This window comes from Neoarius graeffei, chromosome 1, assembly GCF_027579695.1.
Source record: "Neoarius graeffei isolate fNeoGra1 chromosome 1, fNeoGra1.pri, whole genome shotgun sequence".
Classification (NCBI taxonomy): Eukaryota; Metazoa; Chordata; class Actinopteri; order Siluriformes; family Ariidae; genus Neoarius; species Neoarius graeffei.
The window spans coordinates 31,804,819-31,829,506 of NC_083569.1; the positions used below are offsets into that span (position 1 = coordinate 31,804,819).

The 24,688-nt window shown below is 41.0% G+C and overlaps 1 protein-coding gene across 6 annotated transcripts in view; it reads right to left on the minus strand.

Annotated features, from left to right (window-relative positions):
* Nucleotides 1–1,187: 1,187 nt before the first annotated feature.
* Nucleotides 1,188–24,688, minus strand: part of smg7 (SMG7 nonsense mediated mRNA decay factor) — a 113,759-nt gene continuing 90,258 nt past the window's right edge. For 4 of the 6 annotated variants that reach the window (XM_060930967.1, XM_060930952.1, XM_060930941.1 and 1 more), the window contains 6 exons: nt 10,850–10,999; nt 8,401–8,484; nt 7,156–7,309; nt 6,354–6,524; nt 6,107–6,255; nt 1,188–5,927 (listed from right to left, as the gene is read on the minus strand). In XM_060930967.1, the coding sequence (XP_060786950.1) occupies nt 5,814–5,927; nt 6,107–6,255; nt 6,354–6,524; nt 7,156–7,309; nt 8,401–8,484; nt 10,850–10,999 (822 nt within the window). In that variant the 3' untranslated portion in view covers nt 1,188–5,813. The remainder of the gene's footprint in view (nt 5,928–6,106; nt 6,256–6,353; nt 6,525–7,155; nt 7,310–8,400; nt 8,485–10,849; nt 11,000–24,688) is intronic. The other 2 variants (XM_060930976.1, XM_060930960.1) reach the window with 1 other exon arrangement.

A 24,688-nucleotide genomic window follows, 5' to 3' on the forward strand; every position in this document is an offset into this window, starting at 1 on the left:
TTGCCCTCTGCCAGGCTGTAACTTTGTTGTCCCCAGTGTCTGCTGCTTGACCTTGTTCTTTGAAATTTTGAGGATAGAAGCAACCTGATGCTCATGGTCTCCCTCTGCCAGTAAAGCCAGAATTAAACCCTTCTTTTTCTCACTTAAAACTTTCCTTTTTAACTCTTTTGGGATGATGAGATTTTTGCATTCAAATTAAATTTAAGGTACTACTAGCACTGTTTTTGCCATCCAAACTGGTCTTGTTGCAAGAGGATAGTGATGACCACAGCAGTGTTTTTTTATACTTTTCCTCATTAAATAAGATTTGGCTCAGGTGATCACCTAATCAGTACCTCATTAAGTAAAATGAGGTGTGCTTGTATTGGAATTCCAGCACACACACTGGAATAAAATGGCTGCCATACAAAGGGATGCTGATTCAAGAAAAAAATTGAAGTGGTCTCTTAATTTTTTTCCAGAGTTGTATATCCACAGCTTTCCTGCGAGAGACAATGGGGGTTGCCAAGACACCTGCCTCTCCTGGATGCTGGCCTTTGATTTGCAGTTTATCCAAGCAGTTGAGGCTGAGGGAGCCGAACGTAGCCGAGTGGAGCCAGCTACGACAACCCCGTTTTAGTCAGAAGATAACGCCTTTTTGAATGTCTTTTTCTGGTTCAACGTGTGCCGTCGTCAGGTGCACAAACGACTCGCGAAAGCTGAAAAAATGTTATGAATGGAATCTGTTTTGAGCACAAACCGATTTGCAAGATGTGTTATCCAGCACCATACGCTGCTCATCTGTACATGACTCCTGCCTTTCACTAACCACTGCATTTTGGACCTGAATCAACAAACATTAATTCCATGTAATTCTTTAGATATTGTGCATTATTCAACCATTAGTCATTTAGCTGATATTTTTATTCAAAGCAACTAACAATAAGTGCATGTAGCCAAGATCAACCAGTGCTGAAGTACTACTATAAACAAATTACCTATAAGTACATTCCAATATCTGAAATGATCAGTGCTGAGTTTCCCCAAAAGCATCATAGCACAAAGATCATTGTTAAATGGTAGAGCAAGCACACAATGAACACTCTCTGTCCGAGTTAAGATGCTCTTAGAGTTAAGAGGCTTTTGGGAAACCCACCACAGGGTAGTTAAGAAGTTGAAGAAGCTTGGACAAATACACAGACAAGGAATTATTTAAGCATGGTATGTTTATTGTTTCCAAAATTTGACAGCATCTGCATTAAAATGGTTAGCCTATGCTTCTCGCCTAGCTTTTGCTTCTTGAGCCTATATGATATTTGGCAGATGCTTTCATCCAAAGTGACTTACAATAAAACACTACATTATTAGTAAACCAATACAATCATTCTACTCTGACATAGCCTACCTTCCAGATGATGGCTGCTGCATGACTTTTTTTTTTTTGCTCTGGCTCGGCTCACCATCTCTTTTACACATAATTTTGCCAATTTTATTACTGTGTAGATAATTGTACGCCTCCATGCTTTTGTAGTTCCTTAGCTCCTCACCAACACCCTTACTAAGAATAAAATATTGACAATGTCAACGTAGCTGATGTCGGGCCACAACTTTAGGTCGTCTAGTCATTCTGTGAGGGTAGACAGATGGGGCACTTTGATTGTATTCTGCCCAGAGCACGTCAGAAAATTGGACCCATGTAACCATCTTTTTGTTATTTTGGAGTTTACCTACTTAGCAGTTAGCTTTAGCTACAAACACACAGTGGAATGGAAGAAAGAGCCCGGCTTCTGATATGATGCAGCAATGAATCATGGGAAAGGTTGGAGTTCAGGAAAGTTATGGATACACACAGAGCATTCACAACCCTTAAAGGTTCTTCAGTTGTCCCTGTAGAGGCATGTCGAACCAGAATGGGTTCCAATTAGAACTCATTTCTAATGGACAGTTGAATACTACCAATATTATTAACATATTGAATGTCTGCTGTTAATTTTTATTAAATTACAATTGATTGATCAATTATATATTTATGTTCCACTACCCTTAAAATCATTTTAACGAGTATCAAAGATCTGATCCAACACATCCTGGGCAGCTAAGAATAGCCCACTATTTTACAAGCAAGCACGAGAGAGAACAAATGATTTTTTTTTTTTTTAATTTTGGCCTTTCTGCACCAATTTTTTTGTACCTGATGCAATGGCAATAAAGCCCATGCTGTAGAGTAACAACTTTGTTACACACAATTTGTAGCTATATTCCATAAATAAAACTTGCCAATGAAAAACAATGAGCTGTCTTTACAAAATAGACAGGACATTCACCCCCCCAAAAAAAAAAAAAATTAATAATAATTTTAACCCCAAGAGAAAATTCTCAAACTGAACACTTTTTGCACGAAATGATGTACATACAATGGTATTTCACCAAATGGTCACTGGATGGTGCATCATTAAATATACAGTTTTTTTTTTTAAGGGATCTTAAATCAAAAAGAAAAAAAAAAAGTCTCAGCAAATTTGAGATGCAAGGTGTTTTACGGTTGATTAATCCCTAAAGAACTATTGACCCCCCCCAAAATAAAAGTCTCATCAAATTTGAGATGCAAGGTATTTTACGGTTGATTAGAAGAAACCTTTGTTTGGTTACATGCACACTTGAAGCACAGTGAAATTCATCCTCTGCATTTAACCCATCTGAAGCAGTGAACACACGCGCACACACCCAGAGCAGTGGGCAGCCACACTAGAGCGCCCGGGGAGCAGTCAGGGGTCAAGTACCTTGCTCAAGGGCACTTCAGCCCAAGGCTGCCCCACGTTAACCTAACTGCATGTCTTTGGACTGTTGGGGAAACCGGAGCACCCAGAGGAAACCCACGCAGACACGGGGAGAACATGCAAACTCCGCACAGAAAGGCCCTCGCCGAACCTTCTTGCTATGAGGCGACCGTGCTAACCACTACACCACGTGCAGATTAATCCCTAAAGAACTATTGAATCCCCCCCCCAAAAAAAAAATTGGAAAAAAAACCCCCAAAAAATTGTTTAAGACAGAATGCTCAAGTGGTCTGATTTCGGTCATATTAGACTAGAGCTGGGGAAATCTCCTCATCGAATCAGTGTGCTACTTATTTAACCCCCTGCATCGCATAAGCATCAAAATACATAACCCATAAAAAATCTGGTAAAGAAATGACAAGTGAAGGACATTTTTACTTTATTGAAGGTATAGTTGATTTTAGTATTTCATGTCTGTCAAAAGAGGCAGAAACAATAAATCAAGCCCATCAGAGGTGGTTATATCACCACCTGATTTAACAACTTGCAAAATTCTTTGAAAAATTTGCTTGTCTCCTAAACACACAACTTGACTTTCATGCAGATTTCCCAAAGAAATTCTGATAAAATGTGGATGGGCATCGTGGTTGCCTTCACTGTACAGTGGCTGTAAAAAGCTGGTTGTTTCTTTGACATGTATTGGAATGTTAATACTGCCACTGAATGCAGCCACCGTCAGAAACTGAGGGGGGGGAAAAAAGGCTAACAATTACTCACATTTAATATGCAGTGATCAGCAGGGCTTCAGGAGGAGAACTTTCAGAACCAACTGCATAGTGACTCGAGCGCCGGTTATGAAACTCGTATGGTCAGGTGATAAAATGGACAAAGAGCGAATGAAGCTTTACTGTGCTCCTAGATCTTTTGATACATTAACTATTTCCTTAAAGTTTAGCTTGTTTTATTATGCCACTTTAAATCTTTTAAATACATTTTTAAATGCAACGAGAAGCACAATCACACAGCAGATAGAGATATCATTTAAAGTTGTCTTCAATAAAAGTCTCTACTTGAAAATAAAAATGTGCTTTCCCTTCATACATGACACTGTCGTTCTTACAACCTTCCATCCAAAAAGGCTGCTACACTGTAACCATAAAAAGAAAAAAAGATGCTGAACATATTTAGACATCGAAGCTTATCCAACACTGACCTCCGGCCAGAAACTGTCGTTATTAAACAGGCACAAACCTAGTCTTTACATCACCAAGTTAACACTTTAGTGCTGCATGTCTAAACTGCAGAACATTATCTCAGCAGATTACAACAGACAGGAACTGATTTTCAAAAGACAAAATCGTCAAACCCTTTCTTTGACTAGACTAGAGAAACTAAGCAAACTTCTGACAGCAACAGTACAAATCAGCAATGGGGACACAACCTTGCAGGAGCTTGTCCAGAACCGGCGCCAGCTTCGAGAGCCAACAGCAGAGAACATCCAGAACTGATCAGAGTGCAGCTAGGTCCGTATTTATCCACGTTATTTCATTCCGCGTTATACAATGTTTGCTATTTTGAAAAACAGCACAAAGCACTTTTATAATTTTTTTTTTTTTTTTAAAACAATGATGGCTGAAGAAAAGGCTCTTTAACACCAAGTACCTATGGGAACTTTACCATGTTTTCTCTGATCAGGTTACAGTTAGTAGCTATGGAAATGTTCTCATCCCTTCATTCAGAGAACAGTTCCTTCTGCTCGTGCACCCCACAATGCTGAACCTGCAGCGTTGACGCTGGACCCGTTTTGTTTGTTTGTTTTGTTTTTTGCTAGTTCTTATCTTCGAGACGCTGCCAACCATGATGTTGGTGATTCTTTTAAAAAGAAAAGGGAAAAAAAAGGACAAAGCAAGAGAGATAATACAAACACTGACGAGGCACAAAAAAAAAAAAAGAAGCTGAAAAGAAACCCCTGCATAAATCTTTGAAAGGCAGAACATGAACAAATGGAACTGCTTCGCAAGCAAGTTAAAGTGTTGCTCAAGAAAACAAGAAGAGAGCGAGAAGGGATGAGGAGTAGAATATATAAAGCTCCCCTTTAGCGGTAAACTACTGAACATATTAATCCAATATTGTCTCAAAGCTAAAACTGCTACATAACAAGTCACAAAATACAGTATTGTTAAATGCAATCTCTATTGCTGCTAATGATACTACACTCAATATCTATAGGCTAAGCCCTACCTCCATTTGATTCATTTTAAGCTATATTATCATGGTGCAGTTCCTAGCAGTTCCATTTATAGAAGAGCAGATAACAGACCCCCACCCCAAAACAAAACCCTTCCAAGTGATGTCCGACTATGTCCTGCGTGCGATCCACAGAGGCACACTCGTTACACCCGCTGAAATATACACAGCACTTAACTCTTACTATATCTTTCCCACCCTAGCTACAGAGCCCTTCTCCAAGCTAATATGTTCAGACTTCAGAAAAAGTTCATCCTTCTGTTTTGCTCTTCCACTTCTACCTGTTCGTAAAACACCTCAATTTTTCTCCCACGCACACTCATTCTCTCCCATGTGCTGTGAATCAGTCCTGCAAAGCAGGTAAAATCAGGTGGTTCTGACAAGGTCTGGCCCAGAGCCCAAATGAAACAGGAGGAGTACTTTTTTTTTTTTTTTTGTCCCTTAGAGGAAGAAGAGTGGTGATCAGAGAGGGAGTTCCCTCATAGTCACCCTCCATGTGACCGGTTCTGTAGCGGCTACATGCTGAGCAGTGCGGTATATCAGGTGCTTTTTATGCCCTCCTTGCCTTAGAGGCACAGAAAGACAAAGAGAGACAGAGAGAAAGAGAGAGGAGAGGGCTGCACCTCCCCTGTCGCTCAGACGAGCGGTTGCTTTGAAGCGTGTCGGTTCACGCCGGCCGCCGTCTCTGGCCTCCACACGCAGATTAACGCCGGAAAACAAATTTCCGAATGGAGCTTGTGGTTTCGCACCTCTTCTTTGTCTTCGGTATCATTTTCGCACAAGTGCTTTGCACCCGCTTCGTGAATCTCTTCAGTGAGGCGGGTTCATGGTGCCATGGCCACGCTGCTGTTTCTGCTTTTGCTGCATGAGGAGCTGCTCCAGTGCAGAAGGGCCTGGCTGCATCATTGAGCTTGACCAGATAGACTGAGAACACACGGAGGCACATGGATAAAATTACACTGCTGGGAGAACAAGAGAAATCCAGCGAATAGAATGCTAGACTCGATAACCATTATTAAACCTAGCTAGTTTCAGACTGCAGATGACCTTGACACAAATCCACTGTTCAACTTCAATACTTCTCCTATAACTGTGAAATTTACCTTGAAGCTGTCGAGTAGGACCGTGGATGAGTCGTCCATGGGCATGTCCTGGGCTGCCCAGCTATTGGTTGGGGCACTCTGGTGCCAGCTGTTTGGCTCTGGGGCAGACGAGCCAGCAGGCAAGTAGTCCAGCCCAAAGCCACTTACACCTACAGACAAAAAGGCACCCCAAGTTGAATATCTTCGTTTAAGCATAGAAATAATTATGATGATTAAAATGTTGACGTCTCAGTTTAAGAGTGTTTACCCGTCTTTTCAGGCTTCCAGCGGTCAGCTGTTCTGCGATCACGGCTGTCTGGTGTGCCAATGGGGCCAAAATTAGAAAAAGGTAGAGCACCATGGCTGTGAGTGGGAGGCGATGACGGCAGGCTGCTTGGGTTGGAGGAGTGAGGCGACTGGCTTGCTGGGGTCGAGTGATCTGCCAATACAGAACAGAAATTCTCAATTCTTTATCATCGAATACACTTAAGACATCATTGTCCAAGAGTGGAAGTAACTTATTCAAGTTTAAACAACATTCAACAGAGATCACGCATAAAATCACAAAAGGCGGCACGGTGGTGTAGTGGTTAGCACGGTCGCCTCACAGCAAGAAGGTTCTGGGTTCGAGCCCAGCAGCCGGTGAGGGCCTTTCTGTGTGGAGTTTGCATGTTCTCCCCGTGTCTGCGTGGGTTTCCTCCGGGTGCTCCGGTTTCCCCCACAGTCCAAAGATATGCAGTTAGGTTAACGTGGGGTGGCCTTGGGCTGAAGTGCCCTTGAGCAAGGTACTTGACCCCTGACTGCTCCCCGGGCGCTCTGGTGTGGCTGCCCACTGCTCTGGGTGTGTGCATGCGCGTGTGTTCACTGCTTCAGATGGGTTAAATGCAGACGATGAATTTCACTGTGCATGTGACAAAGGTTTCTTCTTCTTAAAAGCTGGGGAAAATGATCAATGGAAGATGATTTTTTCCCTTTTTTACAGGTCAACCACATTAGCAAGTCTTTCCATCACTAAACTTGTTACTAGGTAAAAGACTGGTAGAGAGAAGCAGCTGAGAACGAGGGCATACCTGAGCTGGCAGGAAGAGAGGGTGACCATGGAGTTCCTTCAAACAGTGAGTAAAGGGAGGGTTCCTGGTGCATCATGGGTACATCAGGCTTCGGCGTGCTCGCCATGTTTTTACCGTATGCCTCGCTGAATATGCTGTTGTTCTGATAGTTCTCCTAGAACACCAACAAACGATCGCTTATCATTGCGAGAGCAAAGTAGCCATGTGTGTCAGTTAATAATTGGGTGTTAAAACTGCCTCTACAGTTATGCTATACACAGAAATGACATTTGAACATTTATTGGCTGCTGCGTTCCATATGGAATCAATTTTGTGCCAAAATGTTCATACAATACTTTTGAAATATCAAACAAAAACGACAAATCAAAATACAAAAAAAGAAAAAAAGTCAATTTTTTTAGACTGGCAAACAAATTATTCGTGTAATCGTGCAAAATATCAGTCTATTACTCTTCAGAAACCTTTTATTTTTGTTCTGCGTCTTTCTCAGTTTTATTTGACGTAACTTATTTTGGTTGCGATTCTAGCTCTCTCGTTTGCGCTCCCTGACTTTTTGCTTGCAGTTTTGGCACAAACTTCGCGTGTGGGCGGGCTGTCCAGGAATGCATTCCCATTGGCTAACTTGTGTTTGACTGACGGCTACGCTCAGCCATTCCCCGGAGGCTGTTGCGGCCATTTCCTACTCGGATTCTGGCGGACTGTTTGACGAGTGACCGATCCATTGACGGTAAACAAGGATCGAGTGGAGTTCAGTGGCGACTATGATACTGAATTTACACTTTGTTGAATTAATTCAATATCATAGTCGCCACTCGTCAAACAGTCCGCCAGAATCCGAGTAGGAAATGGCCGCAACAGCCTCCGGGGAATGGCTGAGTGTAGCTCAAAACTGAGAAAGACACGGAACAAAAATAAAAGGTTTCTGAAGAGTAATAGACTGATATTTTGCACGATTACACGAATAATTTGTTTGCCAGTCTAAAAAAATTGACTTTTTTTTTTTTTTCTGTATTTTGATTTGTCGTTTTTGTTTGATATTTCAAAAGTATTGTATGAACATTTTGGCACAAAATTAATTCCATAGTTCCAGAGCCATTTAATCAAAGAAAGTAACTTCTCTTTTGAAAAGAAATCCATCTGCACCAGATTAAGAATGCATTTGTGGATTACGCTGCCATCTAGTGGTACAAAGTTCTTCAGGCTGTGATAACATGCGTTTGGTAATAAGTTACATTATTGATTTACCTGAATCGGAAAAACCGAGCGGTGTAGAAGAGAGGACTGGCCCATTACCTCTGATCCACTGTCTAGCCTGGACTGGTTTGATAACTGCAGAAAGTAGAAGCAAAAAGATTATACTTGCTCGGTAAAACGGAAAGCAAAATACATGTTCAAGAAAAATGTTTCTCCAATACTTTAGGTGCAAAAAAATAACACCCAGAACCATGATGAAACAGCTGGTACATCAATGCAATACTGAGATTCAGTGAAAATTATATATAGTATCTGAAACATTCTACTGACTTTTTTTTTTTAAATATACATACATAGAGTGCTGAGCGTAAATGAGTGCACCCCCTTTGAAAAGTAACATTTTAAACAATATCTCAATGAACACAATTTCCAAAATGTTGAAAAGACAAAGTTTAATATAACATCTGTTTAACTTATAAAGTGAAAGTAAGGTTAATAATATAAACTTAGATTACACATTTTTCAGTTTTACTCCAAGTAGGGTGGTGCAAAAATGAGTACACCCCACAACAAAACTACTACATCTAGTACTTTGTATGGCCTCCATGATTTTTAATGACAGCACCAAGTCTTCTAGGCATGGAATGAACAAGTTGGCGACATTTTGCAACATCAATCTTTTTCCATTCTTCAGCAATGACCTCTTTTAGTGACTGGATGCTGGATGGAGAGTGATGCTCAACTTGACTCTTCAGAATTCCCCAAAGAAAATTATTTCTTTACACCACAAAGGTGACGGCTACAAGAAGATCAGCAAAGCTTTACTTATCAGTCAGAATACTGTAGCAAAAGTGGGACAAAAATTTAAGAAAGATGGAACTGCAACCATCTCACAGACGTGTTCAGGTCGTCCATGGAAGTTAACACCACGACAGGAGCGTCTTCTGACAAGAAGGGTTGAAGAAAATCGGCATGCAAGTTCACTGCAGTTATCTAAAGAAGTAGAAAGCCAAACTGGGGTGACTATTTCCCATGACACAATACGATGTACACTGCAGAGGAATGGCATGCATGGATGCCATCCACGAAAGAAGCCTCTCCTAAAGCCCAGGCACAAAAAAGCCTGCCTAGAGTTTGCCAGGGCCCATGCTGACAAAGATGAAGACTACTGGGACTCTATACTCTGGAGTGATGAGACCAAGATAAATGTTATTGGCACTGATGGCTTCAAAACTGTATGGTGTCGCAAAGGTGAGGAATACAAAGAAAAATGCATGGTGCCTCCAGTGAAACATGGTGGTGGCAGTGTCCTTATGTGGGGCTGCATGAGTGCTGCTGGTGTCGGGGAGCTGCATTTCATTGATGGTATCATGAATTCACAGACGTATTGCTCTATACTGAAAGAGAAGATGCTGCCATCACTCCGTGCCCTTGGTCGTCGTGCACTTTTCCAACATGACAATGATCCTAAACACACATCTGAGGCCACTGTTGGATTTCTGAAGAACAGGGTGAAAGTGATTCAGTGGCCAAGTATGTCTCCTGATCTGAACCCAATCGAACACATATGGGGAATTCTGAAGAGACAAGTTGAGCATCACTCTCCATCCAGCATCCAGTCACTAAAAGAGGTCATTGCTGAAGAATGGAAAAAGATTGATGTTGCAAAATGTTGCCAACTTGTTCATTCCATGCCTAGAAGACTTGGTGCTGTCATTAAAAATCATGGAGGTCATACAAAGTACTAGATGTAGTAGTTTTTGTTGTGGGGTGTACTCATTTTTGCACCACCCTAATTTGAGTAAAACTGAAAAATGTGTAATCTAAGCTTATATTATTAACCTTACTTTCACATTATAAGTTAAACAGATGTTATATTAAACTTTGTCTTGTCAACATTTTGGAAATTGTGTTCATGGAGTTATTGTTTAAAATGTTACTTTTCAAAGGGGGTGCACTCACTTACGCTCAGCACTGTACATACATACATACATAGGCCATCATCTAGGTTTTTTTTTGTCTATTTTACTAGAATAAAGCTAATAAAGTGGACAGTGAGTATATCGATGTGATGTTGACAGACAATTCGGGGTACACTGCGTCTTATGTTCACATGCAGGACACATGGAACCCAAAGACCATGCCTCTTCCCATTAGCACCATTCTTAAAAAGTTCCTTTACACTTGTAGTAAAGAATCATTACAGTGGGAATGTCCATTTTGGATCAGCATCAGTTCAAAATTGGTCAATAGCAGTTTCATTTTGAAAAACAGAGAAAGGGGTTGGTGCATCCCTACAAATAGCTATCAGCTGAATTGGTTTTGGAACTACCATCATTCTCAAGTATTAAACCTATAGCGTTCTTCCGATTGTCCGCCAACCTCCATCACCAAAAAAAAAAAAAAAGCTGAAGCGAGAGTTTATTTAAAAAACAAACAAAAAAACAGACGGAGAAATAAAAGCTCTGCCTAAAGAAAATAGGAGGGAAAAACGACATACAAACATGTTTCTTCCAGGAGCAGAATTAAGAGGGCCGGCCAAGGCCTGGTAGAAATCATGAGGCTTAGAAAAGACCAACTCCTCCTCCTCCTCAAAGTCTGCCAGAGTTTTTAACAGGTCTGGAGGAAGAAGAGGAGAGCTCTTGTTGTCCTAGTGAGAGATGAAACAAACAGGAAAGAAAGGAGACAGAAGAGAAAGGGGAAAATAAAAAAAAAATGTAAAAAAAAAGAGAAAAAACAAAAAACACCCCTTTAAGAAACAAGAGCACCTGACAGAGAGCCTGAGAAAAGCAGCAATTCTGTTTATCTCTACTGGACTCATGGAAACAGCCCAACAGATACTTGCTTTGCCAAGATACTTCAAAAGGTGTTTTCTTCCTTTCTCTCTTTTTTTTTTAAGGCAGAATGTAAATCCGAACCTGGCTCAATAATTAGTCTGACTAAAACTCATGAAATTCACCCTTGCACAGGACAGCTTGGGGAAGCCATTGCCTAATGGTTAGAGAAGCAGCTTTGGGACCAAAAGGTCACTGGTTCAATTCCCTGGACCAGCAGGAATAGCTGAAGCATGGCACCTAACCTCCAACTGCTCCCCAGGCTGCTCTGGGTACGTTGTACATCGCTCTGGATAAGAGTGCGTGTCTAAATGCCTGTAATGTAATGTAAAAGCTAGGAAAGGTTTAAGGTCGACATACATCTTGGTGATCCTGACAAACAGTAATGGTGGGGGGTGGGGGTATTGGGGGGTATGCAGATCTTGCACTTTTTAGGGCGTTTGTGGGTGTGTGGGGATTGTGAGGGATGGGACAGTCCTGTGTGTGTGTGTGGAGATTTTTTTTTTAAATTTCTTTATTTTTTTAATTCTTATTTTATCTTATTATGCTTGTGTATGACTATTAGATGTGGGAGGGTAAAACCTACTGAAATGTGAAGTTTTGGTGGTTTGGAGAGCATGTCTTGCTCTCTCTCGAGGTTGGAGTGGTAAAACTTGTACTCTGTGTAAAGAGGGGGTAGTGGGATGGGATAATGCATATTTGCACTGGCTTGCACATTTCGTTTAACTTATGGTGTGTGTGCGTGATTGTGAAAAATGACGCTGCTATGTATGCTTTATGAGGCTATCCACTTCTATTCTACTGGTCTAAATCACTACAAATTGCTCTAATGACAGATTTAGTGACATTTCCTGTACATTTTATTTATCTTATCTTATTATATCCACCTGCCAAGGGAACTACAGGCGGAAATTAGCATGTACTGCTATAACCTGGTACAGACATCTGTCCTTACCACAAGGATAATGTTTAATTTGTACACTGTCCCTTTTAAAAATAAAATAAACTCTAAACTGGTCTCCTTGGTGTCATTTTATAGATTTTAACACAAACTTAATTTTCAATTTAATCGCAAGGCATGGAGATGAAAACTCAACAAAATAAAACATTTTAATCTCCCGTCACAAAGCGATGCCTGGAATTCCCTTCCACCGAGAACGATGTAGATCGGGGAACCCCTGCCTGAATACGAGTTGTGTCCAAAATCACTCACTATCTAGGAATTCTATATAGAGGACTATATAGTGAGCTCATTGGTGAAACGAAAAACACTTTCGGACCCCACTCCACCACGCCGTTATTTACGTCATTACTGTTGCGCAATTAAAATGTGCCAGATCAGTCGGCTGGTGGGTTTTTAAAATAATTATTTTTTTTCGCGGTCTGGTTTCCATCAAATCCTGCGCTCTGATTGGCTGGCGAGCGGGTCCGTATCCTATGGTATGGACCCCAGTTATGGACTTCTGGCAACTCGCTTGTTCACAACAAACATAGTAGCAATTTTTGTCAACATTTATTTTCGCATTTCTCAGGAGAACAGCATTAATTTTACAGCATGGATAGTGATAACGACAGCGTTCACAGTGAAAGCGAGTTTTAGTACCCTGAGGAAGAAGAAATAAAAGATAAAACATTTCAGGAGAAAACTAAAAACCTGTAACTGTTGCTAATGCCGAGCAAAAACATGGCTGAATGACTCAATTTTGTATAAATAGGGGACGACATAGGCGGCAAAATGTAGTTCTTTTTCCTGCCATGGAAGTGCACTTGTATACCGAGGAGGAAGCCATTTGCATTACAGCTGTGAATGAGGATTCAAAATGGTGGCTCGCCTCGGCTTTCCCTTTCGGGCGCTCTCGTTTTCTGTTAGAATTTGATAAAGAAAAAAATAAATATATTATTTACCAGCTTAAGGTCGGTCCGTATGGTGAAATACCACGACCTCGGCCCAGAGGGCCTCGCTCAGTACTTTCAAGACCTCGGTCACGGTATTTCACCATACGGACCGACCTTAAGCTGGTAAATAACATTATACTGAGCGTATTTCCCACAGTAATAAATACAAAGTACTTTGTGTCTGCTGCATCTTTCAGTTCTTTTAAATCAAGGTTGAATACTTTCTTCTTTGCCATTACCTAGGAGTCCACTATAGAGGGTGTAATAATTCTCACAGCGCTACAAAACGGCAAACTCGCTATGTAGGGAGTGATTTCGGACACAGCGCATGTCTTGTATGATGGGGATGAGCCGTACCAGGACCGTCACAATGAACCACAACGAGATGAGCGACTGCCACTCAGATCTCGGCAAGCTGACATGGCGGAGGGATGACCACCTGTTTTTGTTTCCATTAATAATGACCAATCCCAGCTGTTCGAATTTTTTTACTGATGTAATTGTTAGCATAATAGCAATTCCTGTCAAGGAGTTATAACTCAGGCCAAGATAAAATAATTGTTTTTGTTCCAATTTGGCAATTGCCTACTGAATACCGACCTCCCAAAAGCACAGTGTGGCACAGAGATGTGTTGCTTACTGTCAGGTGTGCAAAGGATTCTATCTGGAATGGGTGGGAGACGGATGCAAGTGCAGAAGATGGTTTATTATTAAGAAAAGTGAAAACAGGCGAACAGTCCGAATCAGTGAGCATAAAATCAAGAAACAGGCAATAGGTAGAGCGAGGCACAAACAGACTACCAAAGGCTAGGCAGGAAACAAACGAGAAACAAGAAATCAAGAGAAGTAAACAGGAACTAAAGCTCAGTAATGTGTTAGCAATGCAATACTTCACAATCCACGAGTGTTTTCCAGGTCCTTATATAGGTACGCTGATCGCACCTTAATCCTGTGCAGGTGTAAGTCGTTTACACCGCACGTGCTGTCCGAAGCGTGTTCGAGAGTCAGTCTGATGCACACGCCACAGCACATAAGTCTGACACAGTGTAGATAATTGCAGTGGAAAGTAATCACTAGACTGCAGCCAATGTACCAGAACAGTGCTAGTGCAGATCTACTCTACTTATTTTATTACCTGAAGGCTAAAATAAAAATTTTCCCAGCTACCCAAGAGTACCTACCCACTGTTCAAGCCTGTGTTCGTCATTGTTTAAGCATTTTTAACACTCCGGAGTAATGGAGTACATGTACAGTAGAGTGCGCCACCTGTCTGCCAGACTGCTTTATTTTTCACAGAGTCATAGAAAAAAAAAGAATTTATTTAGGTGTCAGTTTAAAACCTTTTCAGTATTGTAAAGTACCACAAAGGAATACTGCATTAATAACATTTTTTTTCACGGTCTGGTTTCCATCAAATCCTGCGCTCTGACTGGCTGGCAAGCAGGTCCGTATCCTACGGTACGGACCCCAGTTACGGACCTCTGGCGACTCGCTCGTTCACAACAACAAACATAGTAGAATTTGTCGTCAACATGTCTTTTTGTTAAATAAGATTTATTTATAAGATTATCAAAAATCTTATAAATTTTTGCCAGCATTTCTCAGAATAGCAGCATTAATTTTACAGCATGGATAGTGATAATGACAGTGTTCATAGCGAAAGCGAGTTTTACTACCCTGAGGAAGGCAAAATAAAAAAAAAAAAAAACATTTCAGGAGAAAGCTAAAAATCTGTAACTTGCTAACACCGAACAAAAGCATGGCTGAATCCTGAATGACTCAATTTTGTATAAATAGGGGACTACATAGGCTGCAAAATGTTTTTTTTCTGCCATGGAAGTGCACTTGTATACTGAGGAGGAAGCCATTTGCATTACAGCCGTGAATGAGGATTCAAAATGGTGGCTCGGCTCAGTTTTCCCTTTCGGGCGCTCTCGTTTACTGTTAGAATTTGGTAAAGAAAAAAATTAATATATTATTTACCAGCTTAAGGTCGATCCGTATGGTGAAATACCGCAACCTCGGCCTTGAATACTGACCTCGGCCCAAATATATACATATTTCTAAATAAACTGCCATGTTATTATGTGACTGGGCTTGTCTGTATTCCTTTGGTAGTGATGGAAAATGATGTTTAAAAATCCTGGCTTCAGACGGTGCGTGCACTTCCGGTTTCTGGAGATCCCGCAATCTACATCACAACAGTTCCCATCTGTGGGATTTTTAAAATTATCATCAAAGGCTTATTATTCACAATCGCATTGTGGGTGAAAGCAATCATAACTATTTTCATGGAGTCATAGAGAAGAGTGAATTTATTTATATGCCTGTATTACTTTAAACCCCCTATTAGCATTAAAATTGAGAGATCCATAGAGTTGCTTCAGTTACCGGTAATGTACCGCTACCGATAAATCTGACATTTGAACCAGAATGGTACCATTTCACAAATTTTGGTAGTTAACATTACTACATTTCGCCACTTTTATTGCTATACTTTGAAATGCGCCTTTAAGAGTTCGCTCTTTCGCCCGGCCTTTAAGACTAACCCATCATGACCTAAGATTTACACTAACAGTAGAACAGCTCTCCCTCGGACCAGTGACCGTACCGCACTGCCTCCAGTTTGGGAAGACGCTATGGATTCAGCAACTTCTGAACGAACCAGTCTGACATTAGATTGCTGAAACTTGAGAAACGAGGCTCTCTGAGCAAGAAATGGCAATAATTTGCTTTTAAACCAAGCGATAGTGGAGAGGTGGAATCCCTTTCTACACCTGTATGACAGTGCCTCGTCATGTGATAGGAGGAGACAACAGATCTAACCTGATAAAACATGTGATTCATGTACATATCAGTTTGTACAAAGAACTCCAGGAATGAAAGGTAAAATCACATGATCACATAAATTGAAAATACGATTGTCTAAATGACAAATACCAAAAACTTTGTCCATGGTTAGCTTAGGCTGACCTCATACTCGAGGATAACTGGGTCGATCTGGGTCTAAATTTTCCCCTTCTGATAATCACCGGGGTGTTGCTAATTCAAAGCTGGTTAGATGTGATACTGTCCCTATGCTAGAAACACCTCATGGATGCACTGGGACGCATCCTCAGTAGGGCTGTAACGATACACCCAACTCACGATTCGATTCGTATCGCGATTTTTGACCCACGATTCGATACACCCACGATTTTTTTTTTTAATGTTTTTTTAAAGTAGTAAATTTGACTTATTAACATTTACTTACTTACATTAACTATTTAATAACAAATAATTCAGACCACTGCAGAGAATGAGTAATATGTATGCAAAAATGAACAAATGTAGATCCAAAGACTGTTTTATTTCTCAAAATAATACTGTTGAGCCGGAAGCTCTGTTTTTTTGGTTCTGAAAAAGTCATTTTTCCAAATCGTGTAAATCCGTTAAGATTTTTTTGGGGGGGTGGCTCTCTCACTGTCTCACTCTCATAGGGCCAATGATTTTCTGTGATCGCGGAAAACAGATGGAAATTACAGAATTTTTATGCTGAAACGTTGCTCGCGTGTCAAAATGTAACTGCCGCAGAAGGCTTCCGCCCAAGCAGACATGCCTTCAGTGTTGCCAGATATTGCTAACATTTTCCACCCCAAAATATGTTCAAAACCAGCCAAAAAGCACCTAAACCCGCCCAATCTGGCAACACTGCATGCCTTTCCGGTCAAGTGATTGGCTTGTGGCACACCTAGCCAGCCAATGAGCTGCTTGTTTACAGATTCGCTCCCCGCGTCGCAACCAGAATGGCGACTGCTTAAAAGAAATGAATGCTCTGCCAGTGGCGAGTGTGGACGTTGCGTGACTCGCAGAAGATTGTCGCAGGTCGGCAAAAAAAACGACTTACTAATAGATATAAAAAAATAAAAGTAATTTAAAGTAAGTTTAAAATGTAATTTAAATAAAAAGTATTCATAAATTGAAGTTTGGAAGCGCCTCTGTTTTTGGGCTGAGGAGAAGTTTGAAAGGGTGTACCGCGATTCTGCCTTCTTGTATCGCGATACGGATCGTGGCTCTGCGTATCGCGATTTCGATTTGCATATCGTTACAGCCCTAATCCTCAGTGATGTATCCTGGGGTCCTCGGGTGTTTCGGGTCTCGCAACATCATACACCCTCACCCAGGCGACCCAGCCGGGGTTGATCAAGCCCCGACTTGCGTCCCAGTAGCAGTCCACGGATCACCCCTTTTAATCCAAAGCTACCATGTGGCTTTCTCTGCGGCTTCGCTTGCGGATACAATGGCCCTCTTCTTAGCTGCTCCTACAATGCCCAAGCGACTCAGGACTTTGCAGAGGGAGCGCCCTACAAAACCCCTACAGCTGACTTCTATGGGCTCGTAGAAGGTTCTCCAACCTCTCTCCCTGCACTCCTCCACCAGCTCCTGGTACTTGGCTCTTTTCCTCTCATTGGCCTCCTCAAGACGCTCTTCCCAGGGAACTGTTAGTTCCAAACAATCCTGTAGTGTGACAGGTTTACGGATCTAAATCACAGACTAAATTGAAGCCTCCCTGATTTAGAACATTTGATATTTACAATTAAAAATCATGTAGCGTGAAAGGAACAGCAAAGAAATATTGAGCAGAATGCGCTGACCGGGACATCATGTTTAATGGCATCTCCAAGGCAGTGGAAGATTGGAGAACATATTAAAAGATCATGTTGTTTCACTCTTCCCTCAACCCATGTACACAACATGAGCTTGTAGCAGTAGCTTCACCTCCATCTTATGCTGCAAAATAGATAAAGGCAGGTATCCATACAGAGTTTTGCTCCTGAGCACCAGTGCCCAAGTTGCTCCCAAATGAGGACAGCATGCACTGCACTCGCAGCCCCCCCCCCAAGAACGCTTCAGACTCTGAACTTTTCAGAGTGAGTTTCTGGGAGATCCCAAGTCCCCAGAACTGCCACTCAGAAATCATTCAGTAGAGTTGCCAAGTAGTATGTGGTCCTGCGTCTTGATCGAATCGTCTGGTGTGAGTTCTTGCGATTAAAATATTAAAAATCGGTTAAATCGGTCACGTCTGGAGTCTCGCTCGTTTTTAAAATGCGTTAAGAGCTGAAATCCTCTGGTGTGCACAAGGCCTTTTTCATATTTCCTGTCCTGAATCCAGCGAACACACTAGCCCACTTGTAATGCAAGTTTAACCAACCTAACGTTACACGGGGCAAACTGGCAGCCAGCCACAGTGATAACATTAAGGCACGATGTGCGTTTTTTTTTTAAAGGCGTGTTAATGTGGAGAGAGATCATTTCTGATATGGAATGAAAATGCTCATCTGGATTGTTTTCATTTGAACACCGTTTTAAAACTAAAACATATTAGCGTGGACACAGCCTGAGCTTACTTATCAGTCTACTCTAAGAAATTAATGAATGAAAGGATAATGAGGCTACAGAAATTACCATATGCCGCTTTTCCACTACAAACGCGGCTGAGTCGGGCTGAGCCGTGCCGTGCTGAGTTGGGCTGAGTCGAGCTGAGTGGGGCTATTGGAGTTGCATTTCGACTACAACCGCGCTGAACCGTGCTGGCTGGACACATTGGGTGGAGTTAGCGAAAGTGGGTGGACGTCACGTGATGTCGTTAAGCAGCGCAAACAGTGACATCAGTGATCTTTTAAGCGGTAGTCTCACGACCCGAATAGTAAACAATAAACATGGAGGACATGGAGTCGTTAGTGTTGCTGGTCTTGGTGCTGTGGCTTGTTGTCACCGACAACGCGGACAGATACTGGCAAGAGCGTATAGATGAGGCGAGGCGCATAAGGCTTCAGAAATTCTCGTAATTCGTAATTCTTCCGGGTTTACGGTGTTTACAGATCCCAGCGTGCTCGCGGGGCGTGTGTGGGCGTGAGGACACGCCTCCTCACCAATCAGTGCACAGGGGAGTGTCTGCTCACGCCCCCAGCCTCACTCGGCTCGCTTCGGCTCGCTTCAGGCCCACTCCAAAACGGTGCGAGTTTTAGGGGCTAAGCAGGGCTGAAGCGAGCTGAGTCGTGCTGGTTTTTGGTAGTCGAAATGCGAGCCGTGTCGGGCTGAAGTGAGCTGAAAAAGGGTAGTGGAAAAGGGCCATTAGTTAAATGTTCGCAAAATTAGCCTACTAAATCTCTTTCTACACCCGTCACCCACAGCAGACGGAAGCAGGAAGTCAATGTTCTCGCTCATTTAATCCAAACACCACAACTTTAAATGTTTATTAAATTCTCTCTTTGTATGTATTGCTTGCACCGACACCAAACTACCACCATAACCGTTCTAACCAACCCGAGACCACATTGCACACAAAAAGTCGTCTTAAAATCAGTGACGCAAACACACAGGTAAAACCTGGGCACCCTGGCATGACAAATCATCCAAATATACTGGTCTAATACTGTATTCAGGGATCCCAGCAGTAATTGAAAAAAATAGAGGAATGTAAGAAACTATCAGCAGGGGTCAAGGGCGCTGCAAGCCCCCTGAAGCTGTTGAGATTTTAACATTTAAAGATGCTATAGAACACATTTTTTACACAGATTTAACATAGAAAAGCAACAGAATTTAACAATGTGTATCTATTTGATGCCATATTTTGTAATCAATGACATAAGTGGCAAAAAATTGTCATTTATAAAAATTAGATGAAAAGGTAGCTTTGAAGAATATACTTCTAACCTGGACACTGTTCCGCTATCTCTTTTATGGACGATATCTTTTTTCCACGACATATTGAATGAAGTTCAACGCATTAGAAACAAAAGCACGAACGGAGTTAAAACACATTTTCTAGCAAATGGGCGCAGCCATATTGTTTTCTCGTTCTATCGCGTACAGTCTCGCGGTATTTACATCAATTTAACTTCCGAGTGTTCCCGAATGTCAACGAGAACAAATGAAGCTGACAAAAACATCACTAAACAAGCAAACCAAATCAGAACGTATTCTGCTGGTCATTTTACTTAAACATATTTTTAACAGATATACAAGAGATTTAAAAAAAAAAAACAACCACCCACCACCACTTTGGCTAGAAAAATAGCGGAATTCCGCTAAATAGCGGACGTCTGGGATCCCTGTGTATTAGACCATATAAAACACTGGTCTACTACAGTGTCCCAAATGTCTCCATGCATAGCAGAAAGACACTTTAGCAAATTTTTTTCTCCAAAATTTATATATTCCCCCCCCCACCCCGAGACCCTTTAAGAATGCCTTTCCAGTAAGAACAAACTTAAAAATCACTCACTGCTCCATCAAAGATTATTTAAACGAACGTATTTAAGTGCAATCACATGCATAAACACCAGATGTGTTGAACACGAGTTCATTATGATTGAGAGAGATGACTCCTGTGTGTTCACAAAGAAATTGCAAATCATCATGGGTGCAAGTATAAAATTTTCAAAAACCTAAAGTCTGACAAGGTCATGCACGTGGCGTTACAAAGGGGGGTGAGCCCCCCTTAGGGCTCGAAAAAAAATTTTAATTACAAGTTAAAATGGTTGTCTCTCATGCAAACACTTATAATATTAACAGTTATATGATTTGCATATTCACATCAAATGTTTAATACATTATCAATTCATCTGAAATAATGTTTCAAGTACAAGGCTTGATATTTCAAAACATCTAGCAACTACTAATTTAAATGCTGATGTGTTTAAAATGTGTTGGTTTGGTCGAACAACGTGCTACGTGCGTGAAACATGATATCACACATGTAGAACACCGTGAAACAACGGGCTAGTCAGGACCGCTCGTTGGTGAGCGGCGTATAAATTGAATGAGGTTTGTGGCAAAGACGAGATGAAAAGATGTGTCTCGTGCAGAGACTGTACCGCGGTAACCCGGTAATACGCTGAGAGCGAGACAGCGAGAGGGACACCCCTATACCCCCCCCCGAAAATCTCAATGGATTTACACGATTTGGAAAAATAACTTTTTCAGAACCGAAAAAAACAAACAAAAAAAAACGGAGCTTCCGGCACATGCCGGAAAACTTGCACCCATGAATTATGTAAAGGAGGTTTCGTAAATAGTTACATCTTGATAAAAAGTGGTAATTTTCACCATGCATGAAGGTTTTTGGGACACACTGTAGTATAAATCTACGAACGACATGGATTTTCAGTGACCAGTATGATTTCACTTTGCACCCATAGAGTAGAAAGGCAGCTGTGTCACTACTCAGTAAAAAAGTGTGACTGCTTAAACTGGGGGGAAAAAAAAAAAAAAGGGTCAGAAAACAGACTAATTTAAAAAAAAGTACTACTTTGGTGAGATTTTACTACAAAAAAAAAAAAAAAAAAAAAAAGATTTCTCCCAACTCCAAGAAAAACAATCTTGGAAAATACATTTCATTTAAAATTTTTGAGACTGCTACTATAGGCCACGAGAAATCTGGATTAATATTTGGTAATTCACGGTCTGCCACGTTTATTTTGCATTATGTACGCCTGTCATAAGGCTGAACCGTGATGCCCATACACTCAACCTCCTTCTCAAGCTACACAACAAATATAGCGAAGTCTCGCGATGTCTTCCAGTGAAAGTGACATTTACGTTTTTCTTTTGATTGCTCAGATAACTTTAAATGTGAATCCCCTTCAGATGGCAGAGTTTAAAAACAGTGGTTTTAATGCTGGACTCCCATTCAACAAAAGTTTAGAACCTCATGCAACCGAGGAGGATGGCGAAGCATACAGGGCGGCCACTGCCTCAAAACAAGAGGTTTTGGTCGTTACAGTGACCACTTCCCTGACCATCTTTAAGGTAAAAAAATAAACGTTTTAAAATCAAGATCAACTGTGAGCTACTGCTCACTTACGTATCCCCCCCCACTCTCGCTTATATCAGAACGCAAGCAATCAAAGGAACAGGACACCGATTATGAATGTTGACTTCGACAAATAATTAACCCTGAAATAAAGTACGTACGTAAAGAGCAGTGTCTCTCCCCAGGGATTTCAAATAGCATCCTGGTAAACGGTCATTTTGAAATAGCATTTTGCTTCTTGAAATAGCCTCAAAATCCATGCTGTGTTTCAGAAATACATTCAGTTGGTAAACAGGAAGTCGATGTGCGACAGACCTGAAAACGGTCTACACGGAATAGAACCCCAAGCTAAAGTTTGGTGCCAAGTGGCTGTTACCTATATTTTTATTATAAACGGACAATTTCATATTATTTGCAGTGTGTAATCTGTGTATGTATAGTTGTTTTGTTTAGTATTTATTAGATGTGATAGAGTTAAACACCAGGGGGCCAGTTGTAGTAGAGTGAGGAAAGAGACTGGTTTCCAGTTTTGAGACTGGTTTCCGGTTGGGACACGGACTGCATGCGCCATTTTGGCGTCTCCTCCTCCTTCTTCTACATCGTGGTCTCGCGAGCAAGCAAACGCGAATTAATTTCAGCCAGACGCCTTCGGAATACACGGCTTTATCAAGTTGATCTGCAGTCTTGCGCTGCCGCTACTCATCTCTTGTTCCTGTAGCTCGCGCGCATGGCCGGTGACCATTTTTAGGAGCTGATGCAACACGCAGTTCGCGATTACGCAATCTGCTGTAGGAGTTACACACCCGGATACATGTCAGGAATAATCCCTCTGGATTACATCATGGATTCACCTTGTCATCATCTCTCTGGACTCACCAACTGACTCGAGTCAGGCAGCTAAGGACATAACACTCACCAGGCCTGTTGACGTCATACTAGTAAATATTTGTATATATTGTAAATTGAAGATATTGCTATAGTTAACTTTGTGTTATATATATATATATGATTCCACGCTTATGGGTACTGAAATGGGGACATGAACTTATTTTTAAAAATTCACCTAAAACCATTTCTTTTTTTACCATCAGGTCACAAAACATGTAATCTTTAATGAATGATATGTTAAAAGATAACTTTAATTTTCTGAGATGTAATAAAAACATATTTATATGCCAAAGTCAGAACGTAACAGAAGTGTTGTGGACATATAGATTCTCAATTTTAACAATGTAGAATTACTTTTTGAAACATAGGAAGGTGATGTTTTAGCAAATATAATTAATAAACGTGTGTAGTAGAATAAACATACACATTCTTTCAATAAGATTAACATGGTATATAGCTAGATTGTAATTAATTTGTAACAGACGCGAGATGGACAATCGTAACAAAAGTAATGTAACAGACATCATTTTGGAACTCATAGGCTTGACTTTGGCATATAAATATGTTTTTATTACATCTCAGAAAATTCAAGTTATCTTTTAACATATCATTCATTAAAGATTACATGTTTTGTGACCTGATGGTAAAAAAAAGAAATGGTTTTAGGTGAATTTTTAAAAATAAGTTCATGTCCCCATAAGCGTGGAATCACTCATATTCATATTATATATATATATATATATATATATATATATATATATATATATATATATATATATATATATATAGTTTTTTGTAAATTTGTTCAATATATTATTTTGCAAATATTACCTACTGTTTTGTTATATATCTGTTGGTTACCAAATTCTTTCTGTTACTAAGCTGTGATTTTCCTATTTCTACGAAAAGCTTAAATAATTACCAGTACGTAACAGTGGCTATAATTTGTGATTGCTGAGAAAAAGGGTGTTTCGGACAAAGGTAAACCAGTATAACCCCCCCCCTTCGGAGCGGGGTTAGAATTATGATTTCAGGTCGTCTGGACAAAATCGACTACAATAGAACACGTGATTTTGACATTTTGCCTTCCGCCGCTCTCTGGCACCAACAGACACTTCAGTTTTCAAAATCGCTGGTATGGCTCCAGAAACAAGTATTCTTTGAGATCCTTTGACATCTTGTAAAGCAGGAGCTGTCAAAATGTACTGGACAAACCCCAAAGCACCTTCTTTACCACTTTATGCAATCTTTCCCGTTTAATGGCCGTCACATCTGTATGCATCCACGCTAGGTGCCCTTCGTGTTGCTCTCAGGCTAACGAGAACTAATAAAAGACACAACAGGTGTCTTTTTAATATCTATGCGTCAATCACAATGCACAGATATAAGGACTCAAAACAACACACAGGACTTTGAGAAGTATGCGTTCTGTTCAAGTGTTCATTACTACCAAGTCGTTTGTATTCCGTACTGCTGTTCTGGTTCTGACTTTGTTTAGTTTATCTGATTCTCCCTCTTGTCTGTGCCTCGCCTGACCACTGCTCATTTGTCTACTCAGAGTCTACCTGACAACTTGGCTCTATCTGCCTGCATGTTTTTAAATAAACACCATCTGCGATTACCTCCGTTCATCCGCCTCATTAATACAATACCCGATAGTCAGACCCTCCAGGATTTCGCGATGTTGCGATTTGCAACTTCAACGCAAATTCAACCAATCCCCGCGAATTCAGGACGGTGTCGCAATTATATCCAATCACCGCAACTTTCCCGCAAATTTGACCAATCGTTGGCATCGTCTTGAGGTGACGTCGACAAACTACCTTCCGCCTTACTTCCGTGTTTCCGTTCAAGAGAAGCAGCACGTGCGAGTCAGTGTTTATATAGGCTTAAATTCTGTTACGTTTACAGTGAAGGACTGTGT